This window comes from Hypoxylon trugodes, assembly GCF_022578975.1.
Source record: "Hypoxylon trugodes strain CBS 135444 unplaced genomic scaffold F4822scaffold_11, whole genome shotgun sequence".
Lineage (NCBI taxonomy): Eukaryota > Fungi > Ascomycota > Sordariomycetes > Xylariales > Hypoxylaceae > Hypoxylon > Hypoxylon trugodes.
Genome location: NW_026250026.1, coordinates 1070852 through 1085274, shown reverse-complemented (window position 1 = coordinate 1085274; position 14423 = coordinate 1070852). Strand labels below are relative to the sequence as shown.

Here is a 14423-nt window from a genome sequence, read left to right as displayed (position 1 = left end):
TCGATCCCGTCCTTCGCTTCCGTGGCTTTTTGGGGGGCTTTTTTGTTTATCTTTACAATACACGCGCGTATTGCCGATGCGGTGGCGTTGCGCCGACATGGAACTTCGTAATATAAATACAGTTTGAACGTCTTCGAATTGGATTCCGGTATGAAATAAAAGCTGCGTAAATGACATCACCGTTTTCGAGTATCCTTGCCTTTTTTGCTCTTACTCTTCTTTTTGTCCTTGGGAAGCTCCAATGCTGTTCCCTCGAGTAGCTTGCCCATAGCCGCAAGCATGTAATCATCGATATTGCGCATCCTCTCGCCCCAAGCATTGTTCTCGATCTCCTCGAGTGCATCTGCCGACTCGGAGTACAGTCCGAGGTTTGACCTCCCGATACCCGGCGCGAGTGATCCATCCCGTGTCGTCGGGGAGCCTACTCTAGTACTCGAAGTTCCGGATGCACTTGCCGTCGCTGGCTTCTCATCGAAGTCAGCTTCATCTTCCTGAATTTCCTTCTCAGCGACATGTGCGGCGTTGACATCTTCGCGGTCCTCGGCTTGTTCGAGAACCCGACCAACGGTACGCTGGTCGCTACTTTCCACACCTCCAAGAACACGGTCCATAGCATCACCAACCACATCACTTGCAGCTGGGGTGCCGCCAATAACGTCACGCACAGAAAGCTTGTTGAAGTAGTCGGTCGTAAAACCACCTTCTTGAATGACAACATCATCTAACATTTGCTTCTGACTGGCTTTACGTAATATGTTTGCTTCGATCGTGTGCTCGCTAACAAGTCGGTAAATGTGGACGTCTCGCGTTTGGCCGATACGATGACATCGATCTTGGCATTGCTTGTCCATTGCTGGATTCCAGTCTTGATCGTAGAAGATGACAGTGTCGGCTCCTGTTAAGTTGATACCAAGACCACCGGAACGTGTAGATAGAATGAAGCAAAGAATCCTTGTATCATGGTTGAAGCGATCCGTTAGAATCTGTCGTTGTTCTACCTTCGTAGCGCCATCGAGTCGCAAATATTTGTGCCCATGGATGTTGAGGAATTGTTCTAGGATATCGAGAACCTTTGTCATTTGCGTAAAGATTAAAGCACGATGACCGCCGGACTGTAGCTTGCGCAAAAGACGATCGAGCGCTTGAAGTTTGCCACAATCGTACTGGAGAAGTCTCTTGTCGGGGAATTGAATGCTAAGTCTCATACGGGCTTCATGCCATGGATCGAGCGGCGCTTCCTTTTGTATGAATGGAGCATAGCGGACTGGAGCCGATAACTTGAGATTCGTTTCGTCGAACACTTCGACACCTTTTGATCCTAGAACGAAGCGATCGACGTCTCGGGTGACAACGGCAGGAGTGACACACGCAAACTTGGAAATGGTGGTTTTCATGGACGCAGCACGTTCGTCAAGTGTCGGCACCATCGATCTTAAGACCGGAGAATCTTCTTCAAACCAGCTCATGATCTTTTGCGGAATCTTCGGACGGGGTTTATGCGGGCGGTTATTTACGCCGAGAGTGAGGAAATCTGTGAGTTGTTTCCCGTAGATTGGACATTGCTGTCGCCGAAGTGCGTTCAAGTAAACACAATGCTGCAACTCCTCAAAGCGACTCCATCGCGACGCGCTTTCTAGGTATACGATATTGGATTCTACTGTCGTAGGATCCAAATTAACGTAGGCAGCTTGGGCCCGCTCCTTTTGGGCTTCACGAAGTTCCATTAATGGGCGATGGGAACTTAGGTGGTAGACTGTTTCGCACTGCGTTTTTGACAAGCTCTCGTGTTGCGTAGGGATGAAGTTTAGGAAACCCATGCTGACAACGCTCATAGGCCTTTCAGCAAGTAACTTGCCTCTAACAAGACTTTCGGTGGCTTCGAACCCCGCAAGGACTGATCTGCGTTGCCGGAAAGATGTCATGATTGGACGCTCAACGAAGAGATCGGGATGATTGCAGACCTTGCGCAATTGCATTAGACAATTGATGACGGATATATAATTCCCAGAAGACAGAGCTTCTCTCGTGTCCGTACGAGCGAGGAACCCATCGTATAATTCACGCTGTCTGCGCGACAATCGACAGAATTCGACGTGCTCGTACTTGGCTGGCATTTGTTTTTCAACATCGGCCTTTAAGCGTCGCAATAAATATGGTCTGAGCACCTTGTGTAACTTGGCAATGATCGCGCGGGCTTCGTCGTCCATTTGCTCTCGGCCACTTTCCAAGATCTGGGATTCAGGCTTGTGGAACCAATCTTGGAATTCCGCTAAATCTGCAAATCCGCCAACTCCATTTTCGGAGGGCATTAAGAAGAATAGTAGCGACCACAATTCGGTTAAATTGTTTTGTAGCGGCGTGCCTGTAAGTAAGAGTCGCGCTCGCGTATTGAATGTGAGTAATGTTTGCCATCGTTTAGACTTGAAATTCTTGATGTTATGGGCTTCATCCAGGATCATGTAATGCCATTGCCTTCGCTTGAAGACCTGTTGATCTTGCAGAACAATCTGATACGATGTGATGCACACATTCCACATGTCGTCGGTCTTCCACCCCTGGCGTTTTCGTTTGCGCTCGTCAATACTACCATAATAGGACAAGACCTTGAATCCAGGACACCACTTCTTGAATTCCATCTCCCAATTCAACATGACGCTGGTTGGGACGATGACTAGATGAGGTCCCCATACTTCATGGTGACAAGCTAGATGAGCCAATAAGGCAATGGTTTGGATAGTCTTTCCAAGACCCATCTCATCTGCGAGAATGCCATTGGTCTGATTTCTGTATAAACCGGCAAGCCAATCCAATCCGTAATGTTGGTACTCACGTAATGTTCCTCGGAGTAAAAAGGGAACCTCTGTCCTAGGTATTTGGTACTGAGGAGAACTAGACCTACTTGCACCAGACTTGACAATAGATGAAGCCGTATCAACTTCTGAAGGCTTAGTGTCGGACGTTTGGGGTGACTGGCTCCGATCACGACTAGGAGGATTTGTATTTGCGTCTGTATCCGGGGTTGGTTGTGGTTGGTCTGATGGCGCAGCTGCGACTTCAACACTTGGTATTGTGGACGTAGGTTGCTTATTGGATTTTATTGACGCTGTTGTTTTAGCATCTTCTTTGACTTGTTCAACAGCGTCAACAATCTGCATTTCAACATCTTCGGCCTGTAGGGGTCCAGGGATAGCAGCGGGGACGTCAGGATCGTTAGCGTCCAGTGGGTTTTCTGGTAGCGCAGCGGATTTTGATATAGCATTCGGTAATTTCTCAAGTGCTGTATCTTGCTTGGTGGGAGCAGACGATTTAACTGAATTATCTGCTTCCTTCAACGTCCCGTCTTCTAAATCCGCATTCCCCGATGTTATACCGTTTTGAACGGCTTTCTCAATAGCGGTAGTATCGGATGGGATTGCCCCATTAATGGATGGGGTTTCTGGCAAGTCTGTCATTTCAACATCCTGTTCGGATGATTCCCCATTGACAGCCGTTTCTTGCTTCATCTTTTTGAGTTCGGATTTACCGAAGAAAAGACCAAGAAGGCCAGAAGGCTGCTCGTCATCTTCCGAATCCTCCTCTTCATTATCGGACTGGTCGTCGTCCTCGCCACTTTCCATATCTTCATCGCTTGATCCCAGATCATCATCCATATCGATGGACTCATCGGTAGTTTCACCCTGGTCGTCTGTAGGCATTATCGTAGGGTCATTATCGTTGTCGAGATCGGCTTTCGACTCTTCCACGGGTAGATCTGGAATATTCGCATATTTCTGTCTTAATTGATCTTGTGTAAGGGCTTCGTCCGAAACGTTTGATTTCGCATCGTCGTCATCATCGGATGACGACATATTATCTTCGTTCTCGTTTTGATCAGAGCCTTCGTCTGAAGCAGGGTCTTCGTCGGAAATCAAGTCATCATCATCTTCGGCCTCTTCGTCTGTTGCGTCCAATTCATCGTCCTCTTCCTCGGATGCGAGTTCGGAATCGAAATGGGCTCTGCGAGCTTGTAGCTTTAGCTCCGACATATTCACAGCTTCGTTCAAAGCAGCCTTGACACGTTTTTGTTCGGCAGCCTCCCATTCTTCCAAACGGCGACGATTCACCTCGGTCTTGACATTTTCCCAGGTCCCACTGACAGCCTTGATAACGGTTCTATAACGGCCAATCCATGCGGACCTAGCCTCGGCCTCGATTTGCTCTGCCGACTTGGGTTGTCGTCGTATCCATTCGTCCCGACAGGCTTCGGCTAATCGCTTTGCTGTAGCCTTATGCCTTTGCTGCTCCATCAACATTAATTTTCGGAAGTTTGCCATCTGCTTCACGAGATGATCCATATGTGCCCACTGCCGTGGAGGTTCCTCAACTGGTTCCGGGACGTAAAGTGTAGATCGCTCCTCGCTGAGAAGGCCACCAGGCTCGACCTCAGCCTCAATCCGCATGATAACATTGGCATCTTTTTCAGCAGCCTCTTGCGTATATGGTTCTCCTTCATCAGCAAGGTCAAGCCAGCCACCATCGTTGACCTTTATGGTGGGGGCGCGTTCGACGAATTCGCGGAAATCCGATGATATCTTGGCACGTGCGATAGTCTGTCCCGGGAAAACATTGATCTGGGCTGGATGGACTGTAGGAATGGTGGGACCTCTCACCCGCAATTTGATCTTAGTCGGTCGTAAATTTGGGCTTTCGATCGGAGGTTGGTTGGAATCATGGGTGGGAGTGTCGACGCCATCGCGAAGATTTCTAGAGCTACGTCGTGTCCTTGCAGATCGTCTGGGTGGGGAGATTGTCTGAGGGGTTGGAGGAGTAGGTGAGCGTTTTCGAGTCCGTGACGAAGACTTGGTAGCAGAGCCATTAGTCAAAGATTTCCTAGTGGCAGGCTTGGCACTAGGCGTAGAAGCTTTAGAGAAAGATGACTTCGCCGACGACACGTGTTTTTGTGTTCCATTGACGTGGTTATTGGCGGCAGGTCGCTTTTCTTTAACGGGAGTAGGGGGATGCAGGCCATGAAGAGCACCTCTTGTCATCCTCTTGTTGCCTTGCGGCTGTAACTCCAAGGGCACCTGGTTGGTGCGCCCTGACCTACGTTTGCCATTTTCTGTGAAAGACGTAGGACCTTCAGCCTCTATTTTCTTCCAAGGGGGAGATTCGGGTTTGGGACGGCGGTTTGCATTATTTGGGGTAGTTTCGCGGGTTCGACGGCGTTTGGCAGGTCTTTCATCGGTATCACCATTTTTTATGGGGGTTTCCACGATTGATTTGCTCGTGTTGGTACCATTAGTCTCAGGCTTTGTTGAGGACAATTGGTCGGTATTGGTATTTTCTTCTTTTATTTCAGGACAAGATGGGCTATCTAATGATATGGGGGAATCTTCGGAAGATAGTTGGGATGTTTCGTCGTTTGTAAGATTTGAGTCGGCGGGATTTGCAGTGTCGTGTGAAGGCGCAGATTTGGGCGACGCGGTAGCCGTCATAGCTGTCCAGGGGTGGTAGGAGAAGGAAAAGACGCGGATCTCAATGAAATGTACATTTGATGGGGTAAAAAGTACGTCTAGAGATAGAGAATTATTTGGAGATTATCATGACGAAATTTTATCATGCACATGGCATTAGAAGGATAAATGTGATGATTTTCGTCCGGGAATTGCCTTTCATCAGCAGTTTGATGATGATTCAAAAATTTCGTTGGGTCTCCGCCTCGCCTTGGACAGGAATAGCAAGCTTGGTCCGAGTTCCCCATTGAAAAGAAAACAAAAAGTGGACCGTGCACAAATTTCCCCAATCTTCTATCAAATGTGCGTTATGTAATTCGTACGACGTCAATCCGGGAAACTGCACGCAGGTACGTATTTTAGCTTGAAGCCTAATAATTAAGGCCAAAACTATCATTACTAAGCCTTTATCGTCAGTGGTCCAATCATCAATCCTAGCTCCAGTTTCGATTCAATCAGCTACGAGGTACTTCAACAATACACAATTCAACCGCATTGAGGTATCTGAACTGCCAGGCCTACAGTATGTCGCAATTGATTTGGATATCCTGCTATATATCTAAATATAACTAACCTTTCCTCTCTAGATGCTTACACAACGAATCGTGAGGGCTTCGGCTCTCCGATCAGCATCGCTAGCATCACGAAGACTACCCATCATCCAACAACGAACATTCTTACCCCCGTCATTAAACGACCGAGCCATCATCGATGAGAAATACCCAGATAGAATAGAACTTACCGAGGCCCAAGACCCGGGCATGGTTAGTCAACACCGAGAAGCGTTTTGGTGACGTACGAATAACTAACCGATATAGAACGGTGGCTACATCAACCCCCCGCGAGTCAAGCGACAATTCCGTGATCCTCACGCCGACTGGTGGGATAAGCAAGATCGACGGAACTATGGCGAACCTGCCCACGAAGATCACGATATACTAGGCATGTTCTCTCCGTACGAATACACTTGGGTTGGTAGCGGCAAGGGTTTGGCTCAAATTGGCGCATTCATCGCTACCTTCGTGGGAGTGTGCTGGGTCGTCGGAAGATTATATCCTGACAAGCCGTCTTTCCCTCGAGAATTCGAAGGTGGTTTGGAACGAGAATTAGGCGGTGCTGGTGCTACAAGAGTAAGCTAACAACAATCGACTTTACAAGTAAAACAGTGATATTAACAACATCCCTAGGCACGAGCTCCCGACGACCCTGAACCGTACCAGATCGAAGAGGTCGAAGAAGCATAATATGTGTATATATATCCAGACAGTTTTCACTACATCGGACAAGCTCGAGTCTTTTCGACCAGCCTACAGCCGTGAAGCAAATAGTTGCAATCATTGTCCCATTTGTACAACCGAAAGTATCGTGTTATTCTGTTGGGCAATCTGCGCTTCTTATACTGGACTAATCTCTCAACCCTTCAACTTAACGTATAGCAAAATCTTCTATTATCCCGTACCTAGGTACCTAGATATACGCCCAAGGACAGAGTAGGGAGCTATCAGAGAAACATAGACGGAAAGATAAGCTCCCCATTTAGGAACTTTAACTTTCCCCATTTACAGGAGACTAATGCGCAATGACAAGTTAAGGTTTTCTCCATCCTTTTCACGAGGGCCATTTTCGCATCTACTCGAAATACGTATCGCAACTATGCATCGCAAGTGGAAGGTTAAAGCCCACTCTAGTTAATAGAAGCAACTTCATTATATGGGGTACTGATAAAAGGGAAGTCACGATGAAGTCTTGCATTACCTCTTGGCAGTATCAAGCGACCAACGGAATAAACATTTCACATGGGATTCCAATCTCTTCAACATACTTTTCTATTCTCTAATTCTCAATATCCAACCACTACAATTCCAATTTCCAAGTATCGCCAGCCTCGAATCACTTGAAAGAAAAGGCCTTTTCAAGAGGATTGGCTTCGTTCCAAATTTTGTTCGTTTTTATTAACCATCTATTCTTTGAAGTTTCCATTCGTCTGTTTAATATCGTCAATCATCAGTCAAGATGCGGTATGATGATTGGGATGTACTTCTATTCCCTAAGGATTGCAAAATCCCATTGAAGGAATTCAAGACCGATTGCCATGTTATTCATGATAATGGTAAGCAGATGTACTCACCAATGTGTCCCTCCCAATCCAAAACAATATATTGATATCTTTTCCCGCAATAGACTTAGATTAGCCATATACTAATTCAACCTCATCTAGAATTCGCATTCACACACGGCTCTTATGGTTTGCCGACTATGACCTGTTTCATACCAGGATTGGCACAGGGTACTCAGTTCAACATCTCGCTCCACTCTTGGAAGACACCAGAAGTGAGCCAGTTCACCAAGAATTTCAGCAAGCATCTTGATTTGGTTAAGTTCGAAGCACGAGTCATAATCGACGGTCGTTTGGTCGCGTATGTCCCTATAGAAGCACGTCAAGTTCGAGCTGACTCTAACATATATTTCTATAGTTCATCTTCGTTTAGTCGTACCGGACCATGGCCTCAACTGATTAACCACAGCTTTGGTGAGCCTCCTATGTTCTAGCCAAGCATTCAACAACTAATAGCTAGTAGAATTTACCAAAAACGGCGACCTCGAGACCCTCAGATTCCCCCACTTTCGTCGTGAGATGCTTCAGCAAAGTTATTGGAGTCCCGCGGACGAAGTTGGGCGGATTAAAATCGTCATTAGCGAAGGATTCCCAAGGGACTCCTTAACTGCTCCTATCGAACGGGTCAAAAATATTGTTGCCTTCTCGTTCCAACACGCTCCAATTGGTAGAGAATCCATACTCCTCCCCAATCCAATGCAATTCCAACCCTAATATGTATGCATTTTAGACGTCCTTGAGGGGTCCGGGATTGCTTGGCCGAACCCTAGGATGTGGCGCCGCACCCCTTTCAACCCTACGATGCCCGTCCCATCACGCCACCACGAAGATGGCGCCGATGCTCACCTCCATTCCCCTCGCCGTCGATCGACAAGTTATATGAAAGGCATTTCCGGTTCATCCATGTATAACACCTGCCCCCCAGGATTGACAAATGCTAATCCCAACCACCTACTCGGCTCCATGCCTAACACTCAGGCTCTATTGCAGCGTGGTGGCGCTGGGCCTAGTTCTACCTGGGCAGACCCTTTCAACACACAGAAATCAGAGGGAACTGCTTTCGCTTGGACAAGCGGCGACTTCGGACCCGTGGGATGCGGTGTAGTTAACAGTGGCAAGTCAAGTTACAACCCTGCCGCCAACCGGAGCGTTACTGGCACCAGTAAAATATCACAGTCCGACACCAGCATGCCTGATTATGGGTTGGGCGATTTGCACAATGCCCAAAGTATATCGGATCACCAATTTCTAAACATGCCAACTTCTCATATTGAGAATGCTGATATGGCCACCCACGATCCTAAAGCACCGACTAATACGCCCACGACTATGGTTGGATCGAACTTCATTGATGACCTGAATATTGATATGGGCAGGATTGATACGCCTGCAAGTAAGCCAGCCCGCTACCTCAATCCTTTAAGTTATTCCTACTGGAAATCGCCGGAAAGACGATGATGATGATGTAGCGGGTGAAGCTGATGATGATAGGTGCTTCAGTAAATGATTTCTTCAACCCGAGTCACGCTAATTTCTCGTCCGAACTTGCCACCTCTCTCACTCACTCGCTGCTAAACCAACCACATCCTCTTCCAGTCCACGCCGGAAACTTCGGTCTACCTGCCTCCGAAGTTAAGTCACGCAAAGAGAACCGTCTTCATCGAGATTCCCCAATTGAAGACGTATCGGGCATCACTCACATTGACATGCGCAAGGTGTCACAGTCGTCACTCGGTAATCTTGGCAAAGAAACCCGAGACACCAGCACCAATAACTCTCCACCTAGCCAAAGTACGTTGTCAGGAATGTTCTCCCGTCGATCTACCTCAGGAGCAGATTCTGGGAATGACCTTCCTAGCGTCTCTAATGTCTTTACACACTCGGGTGTGGATGCGGTTTGCGACGCAAAGTCTGATTCCCGTATTATAAGTGGGGCTGATAAAGCTAACAAGCGCATTCGTCATTTTACGCCCATCAGCGGCAACATAATCGACGATGATATCGAAGCGTTGACCAACAGTCCCCGAATCCAGATCGAACCAAATGATCAGTTCGGGGTGTCTGTATAATCGTTACGACTAATGCAGCCAGTTTTTACTGGGCATTAATCCTTAATTATCGTTCATTTACTTTTTTTGCTGGATCATTGAATATTCATCTGATTATTGGGCGCATTGCAGGGAATGTGCCTTACACCCCCTTTATATTTTAGCATTGGAACCGGTTATCAGCTTTCCGTCGGATGAGCATCTCACCAGTTTACTGTATTCGAAACAGGCTTGGCAGGTTACTTCTCATACTAGCAGCATCCTCGAATTGGTTCGCGGATTTTCTTTGGCCTGGCGTATAGATTTTGGAAGTATACCTCGTAAAGGGGGTTCGGGTCTTGCAACGGGAAGTGAAGCCAAGACCGGTGTCTAGCTAAGAGGACCAGAGGTAGATTACGTCGACTTCATAAGTACATAACGCAAAGGTCAATACAAAAGAAATAGTAATTTCTAACTCTTAAATATTGTTAATCTCAACTAGAAATTGTGAAATTACGCCGATCCCAGAAGTTCACTATTGTAGGGTGAATGGTATTAGCTCCACCTTTACAAGACGGCTACATACCAGCGCAGCGCATGAGATACTTCGATAGATCCGTTTTAGAATTCATATCCCAGCCTTTCTATGGCGGGTAGATGTCTACTCATTATGTTCTGCATACGCATGAGGCAAGTTAAAGATGTCTAAATCATAAGTATTAAGTAACCGTACTAGGTTATATAAAAATAGGGGTATCCTGTCTAAGCTAAGTGTACGTTGTGCTGTTACATAATATAACATCATTATTCGTTCCGAGAAAAAAAAATCGTAGTCATCGCCATAGTCATCGTCACCAGAAATGCCATCATTCCGGAACACTATCCTCTTCATACCTAGTCTCGACAGCACACACGCCAGCCAACTGGATTTCCCCCAACCTCTCCACAGGGAACCTATCCGTCGTTGGACCTATCTTCGGATCGAAGACCACCGTATCATCAAATGGTATCTTACCCATAATCTTCCTAACCCTCTCCGCGGCAAACTCGAAGATAAGTAGGGAGCATGGGATATCCGAATCCTCGGCTACTTTTCCGTGAACGACATCCGTTAATCGACCGAGGACTCTAAGAGCATCTTTGCGATCGTATCCTGTGATGTACTCGCGTTGTTTTTCACCGGGCTCGTTTTGCAGCCGGTAGTGCGCTTCCTCTTCGTTGGAGCCGGAGAGGATTATTTCGAAAGGTTCGTTGTCCATTTGTTATCAGTTCTCCTCTTTAATATTTAAGAGGTATAGTTCCTAGGATAAACGGGAATAGCGTCAATGAAAATGACATGAACCGATTAATCAATATTGATATATATTTACCTGGGCTGGATTAACTACCGAAGCCTTCTTATGAATTGAAGATGTAGCTGAAAGAAACGGATATCAAGATGTAGGGCTGCAGATATATAGGCCTATGGTGGCTGGGTGGCTTGGTCGGCGCATAGCAGGCCTGCTGGCGAATAAAAGATATCTACTCGTAAACGAATCGCGAACTAACCGTCTGCTCTGTTAAATATACAGCTATCATTTAGATCCGCACACATTCGACATCGCTTTTGTACAACACATCCATACTAGCTAAGATAAAATACAGTTACACGTCGCACATCGCACCGCTACAGGTCCGGACAACACAGAATTTTGCTATCCATGGTATATCCAAAATAAGATCCAAACTAAATGCTAAGTAGACACCCAGATATTCAATCACCAAAATTGCCTATCACGTCCTTCAAACGCGAAGTTCAGAACAACACCCACAAATAGGGCAAGGCATAGAACGCTGGGGCCCACTCTGTCGTAAAACTTGATGATCTTGCGCTCGCGGATACCCTTGCTTCGGTAGAGGTATATACCAACTGAATAGCAGAGCGATAAGATAGCCAGGAGAGTAAAGAGGCCAGCTACGACGAACGAGATCGCATTCGGCTTGCTGCCGAAGTTGAGTAGCGTGACAGCGATTGTGCCGATGTAAATTGAGAATTCGAGCTAAGAAGGGTTAAAAAACGGAAGGGAATAACAATTCGAAGAAACAACTTACCCAACTAAGATATGTCCTCTCCGCCGCGAAATAGACCTTAGGTTCAACTCGAACAGGCACATAAATCCTCTTGCCCTTCGGGGCTTTGAATTTCTTCGTTTGAATATCTGCATCACCGAAAAACATTTGATTTCGGTTGCTGCGAGGCACCGTAGTAGCTCTAGGACGTGGTGTGACGGTTGATAGAACTGCTAGGGCCCCACGGCCTGTTGCCTCCGCATACTTCTTACCCAGGGTCGAGTAATACGTCCACCCACCAATCCTCTTTGCTTCCTCAAGTGCATCTTCCTCATCCACTTCATTATCTGAGTCATATAGGGGATAATCCTCATTAGTAACTGTGCCTTCTGTAGTTTGACCCTCAATGTCTCCGATGACAAGAGCTTGGGCACCACGTGACAAGCCATTTCTGTGGTTAATGGCACCGGCAGATCCAGCGTCGGTGGTCTCTTCAGCATCAGAATCAATGTCATCATCGTCATCATCATCTGAGGTTGTGCCACTAGTATGCGAGTGAGTTGGTCGGTGAATACCGAAATTATGGGTTATGGGTTTGCGAATGTCCACATCCATTTGTGGCATCCAGTAAGGGAGCAACTTGATCCGGCCAGGGAATAGAGAAGCGGTACCGTGGATGAATTTGGAGAATTTGGGGACAGCCTCCACAAGGTGGCTAGAAATGAGTTGGCGGACCCACTCAGGAGGTTCTTGGCCATGCTGAGTTTGGAGCTTAACTTCCAAGACAGCATACGGGAAGCGGACGACATCCCCCGGAGGAAGTTGTGAGAATGGATAATCAATACCAATATCCATCCGCCTCCAGTTGTCACCAGACCGCTTAACGCCATCCAGATTATCCTCTCGTACCATCGTGAGTTCGGTATCCAAAGAAATTCGAACTCGAGCATCGGCTGGAAGCTGGAATGCAGTACGGTTGTAGAATGATCTACAGACAGGCTTATACCCGTTCTTCAAGACTGAGTATTGAATCTCCTTGGCTAGGGTTTCGTCTTCGGCAATAGCCTTTTCAGACTTCTTACCATCTTTCCGAGCTTTCTCAAAAAGAGCTGCTGGAAGTAGGTCACCCCTCAAGTATGCGTTGATATTCTTCTCCTTCGTAGCAAATCGAGCCTTGACAGACTTTTCACCAGTCCAGTCCTCGCGATGTGTTTTGCGCTCAACGAAGATGGTGTCAGATTGCATGCCACCATACCATCTTAGACGAATAGCTTCAGCACCCTCAGTCTTCTTAAGTCGGCCTTCGTATAGGTCCCACTTGTCCGGATTATCGTAGTAGATAGACGAGATAGCAGAATCTTGGATCTCAAATTCCTTGCTAGCATTGAAGACTAGCACAGGGAGATGTTTCAAAATGACAAGCTTTAACTCGGTGACGTTATCCGGATGCACCCAATATTTAGTTGTTTGACGGACAAAACTGCCTTGGGAACCGCCAGCGGCACTATCACCTTTGACTGGGTTACCACGTGTTCGGACATTGTTGTACATATTGGATAGTTTGACGACTTCGGCGTCAAAATCCTCGTTGTAGAAGGGTTTGTTCTTAAGCGCGGTATCGAAGGAGGGTCGGAGGTGCCAATTTGTCATTTTCTATCAAGTCTGTCAGCACCTCCGTAAGGCGGTATACTCGAACAAGAGTACGAACATCATGCTTTTTGATAATCTTGTAGAAACCGGTATAATTCAGTTGGACATATTTGGCGAGGTCATGGACGTCGGCAATAATATCGCTGAGGTCTTCCTCAAGCAGTATAAATTCCTCCTCAGAAGGACCTTGTTCTGTCAAACCTCGTTCTGTGACCTTCGCAACAACCTCCTTGACTTCTCGTTCGCTTACGGCTATACGACGTTGGATCTCGGATTGCTTGACCTTGGTCTTGGTATACACCTTATCGAGTTCGGCCCAGAGTCGCGTGATAAACCGTTGTTCATCTTCTTCGGTCCATCTGCTCTTCTGTTGGCTTCTAGCCTTCGCCTTGCCCTTCTTGTTGCCAGCATCGGAAGGGGCGTTTTCGTCGATTTCTATGAGCGGACCCGATGCGGTCTTGAGTTCGGCCTTGAGTCCATCGTAATCGATATAGTACCATTGGTACTCGCGGATGATGCTAGAGCGTAGTTGCTCGCCGAACTTCATGACGATTAACCCGGGGCGAGCACGCCACTTTTTGGTACTATCAGCGTATCTAGTCGAAAGCCACGAGGTCTTCCTTGTTGCCAGGTCTTCAATAATTAGCATGGAGAAGCATGAGAGAAATGATTTGATCTTGATAGTTTGAACATACGAAATAAGAAATACTAGTTAATAGAGAAGAGAGAAAAAGAGAGGAGGAGAAATCCAACCACCCAATGCCCTATAGAGAATCGACCTCGTTATATCGCGTGCCTATAGATTGGTATAGGAAAATAGGAAAAATAGGAAACTTTTAGTAATAATCTGCAGAAAAAAAGCCGCTTGAACAAATCATACGAGATCTTGGAACTAGATCTGTACTTATGATGCGTAGTATGCAAGAAAAAATACTGTTTTTAGTAGTAGATATAGTACAAAATCAATGGTAAGAAAGCTGCACGATCGATCGATTAAGCAGAAGGAAACATGAAGCTTGGAAAGAGAATCCAGCCTCGCGTCATGATACAGGGAGAATACAGGGGATGTTCTCCACTTTCTGCATCTCC

General features: G+C 46.7%; 5 protein-coding genes across 5 annotated transcripts; 2 read left to right on the top strand and 3 right to left on the bottom strand.

Annotated features, from left to right (window-relative positions):
• Positions 1–143: 143 nt before the first annotated feature.
• On the bottom strand, positions 144–5698 carry F4822DRAFT_79957 (SNF2 family domain-containing protein). The gene has a single exon (XM_051463999.1). The coding sequence runs from the start codon at positions 5472–5474 to the stop codon at positions 177–179; it is 5298 nt and encodes a 1765-aa protein (XP_051309292.1). The 5' UTR covers positions 5475–5698; the 3' UTR covers positions 144–176.
• Positions 5699–5915: 217 nt separating this feature from the next.
• Positions 5916–7121, top strand: F4822DRAFT_79924 (uncharacterized protein). The gene is made up of 4 exons (XM_051463998.1): positions 5916–6015; positions 6080–6256; positions 6311–6622; positions 6680–7121. Exons 2-4 carry the CDS (start codon positions 6080–6082, stop codon positions 6734–6736), a joined length of 546 nt encoding a protein of 181 aa, XP_051309291.1. The 5' UTR covers positions 5916–6015; the 3' UTR covers positions 6737–7121.
• A 138-nt stretch (positions 7122–7259) lies between these two features.
• Positions 7260–9677, top strand: F4822DRAFT_440557 (uncharacterized protein; the record flags this gene model as incomplete). Its single annotated transcript, XM_051462763.1, has 6 exons — positions 7260–7602; positions 7711–7909; positions 7967–8022; positions 8072–8275; positions 8339–9001; positions 9100–9677. The coding sequence occupies exons 1-6, from the start codon at positions 7506–7508 to the stop codon at positions 9675–9677; spliced, it is 1797 nt and encodes a 598-aa protein (XP_051309290.1). The 5' UTR covers positions 7260–7505.
• A 661-nt stretch (positions 9678–10338) lies between these two features.
• On the bottom strand, positions 10339–10941 carry F4822DRAFT_420885 (uncharacterized protein). Its single transcript, XM_051459734.1, has one exon. The coding sequence runs from the start codon at positions 10892–10894 to the stop codon at positions 10502–10504; it is 393 nt and encodes a 130-aa protein (XP_051309289.1). The 5' UTR covers positions 10895–10941; the 3' UTR covers positions 10339–10501.
• A 110-nt stretch (positions 10942–11051) lies between these two features.
• F4822DRAFT_420882 (SPX-domain-containing protein) lies at positions 11052–14395 on the bottom strand. Its single transcript, XM_051459733.1, has 4 exons — positions 14030–14395; positions 13393–13967; positions 11727–13337; positions 11052–11674 (listed from the first exon to the last, which is right to left on the bottom strand). Exons 2-4 carry the CDS (start codon positions 13879–13881, stop codon positions 11393–11395), a joined length of 2382 nt encoding a protein of 793 aa, XP_051309288.1. The 5' UTR covers positions 13882–13967; positions 14030–14395; the 3' UTR covers positions 11052–11392.
• Between the last annotated feature and the right edge of the window lie 28 nt (positions 14396–14423).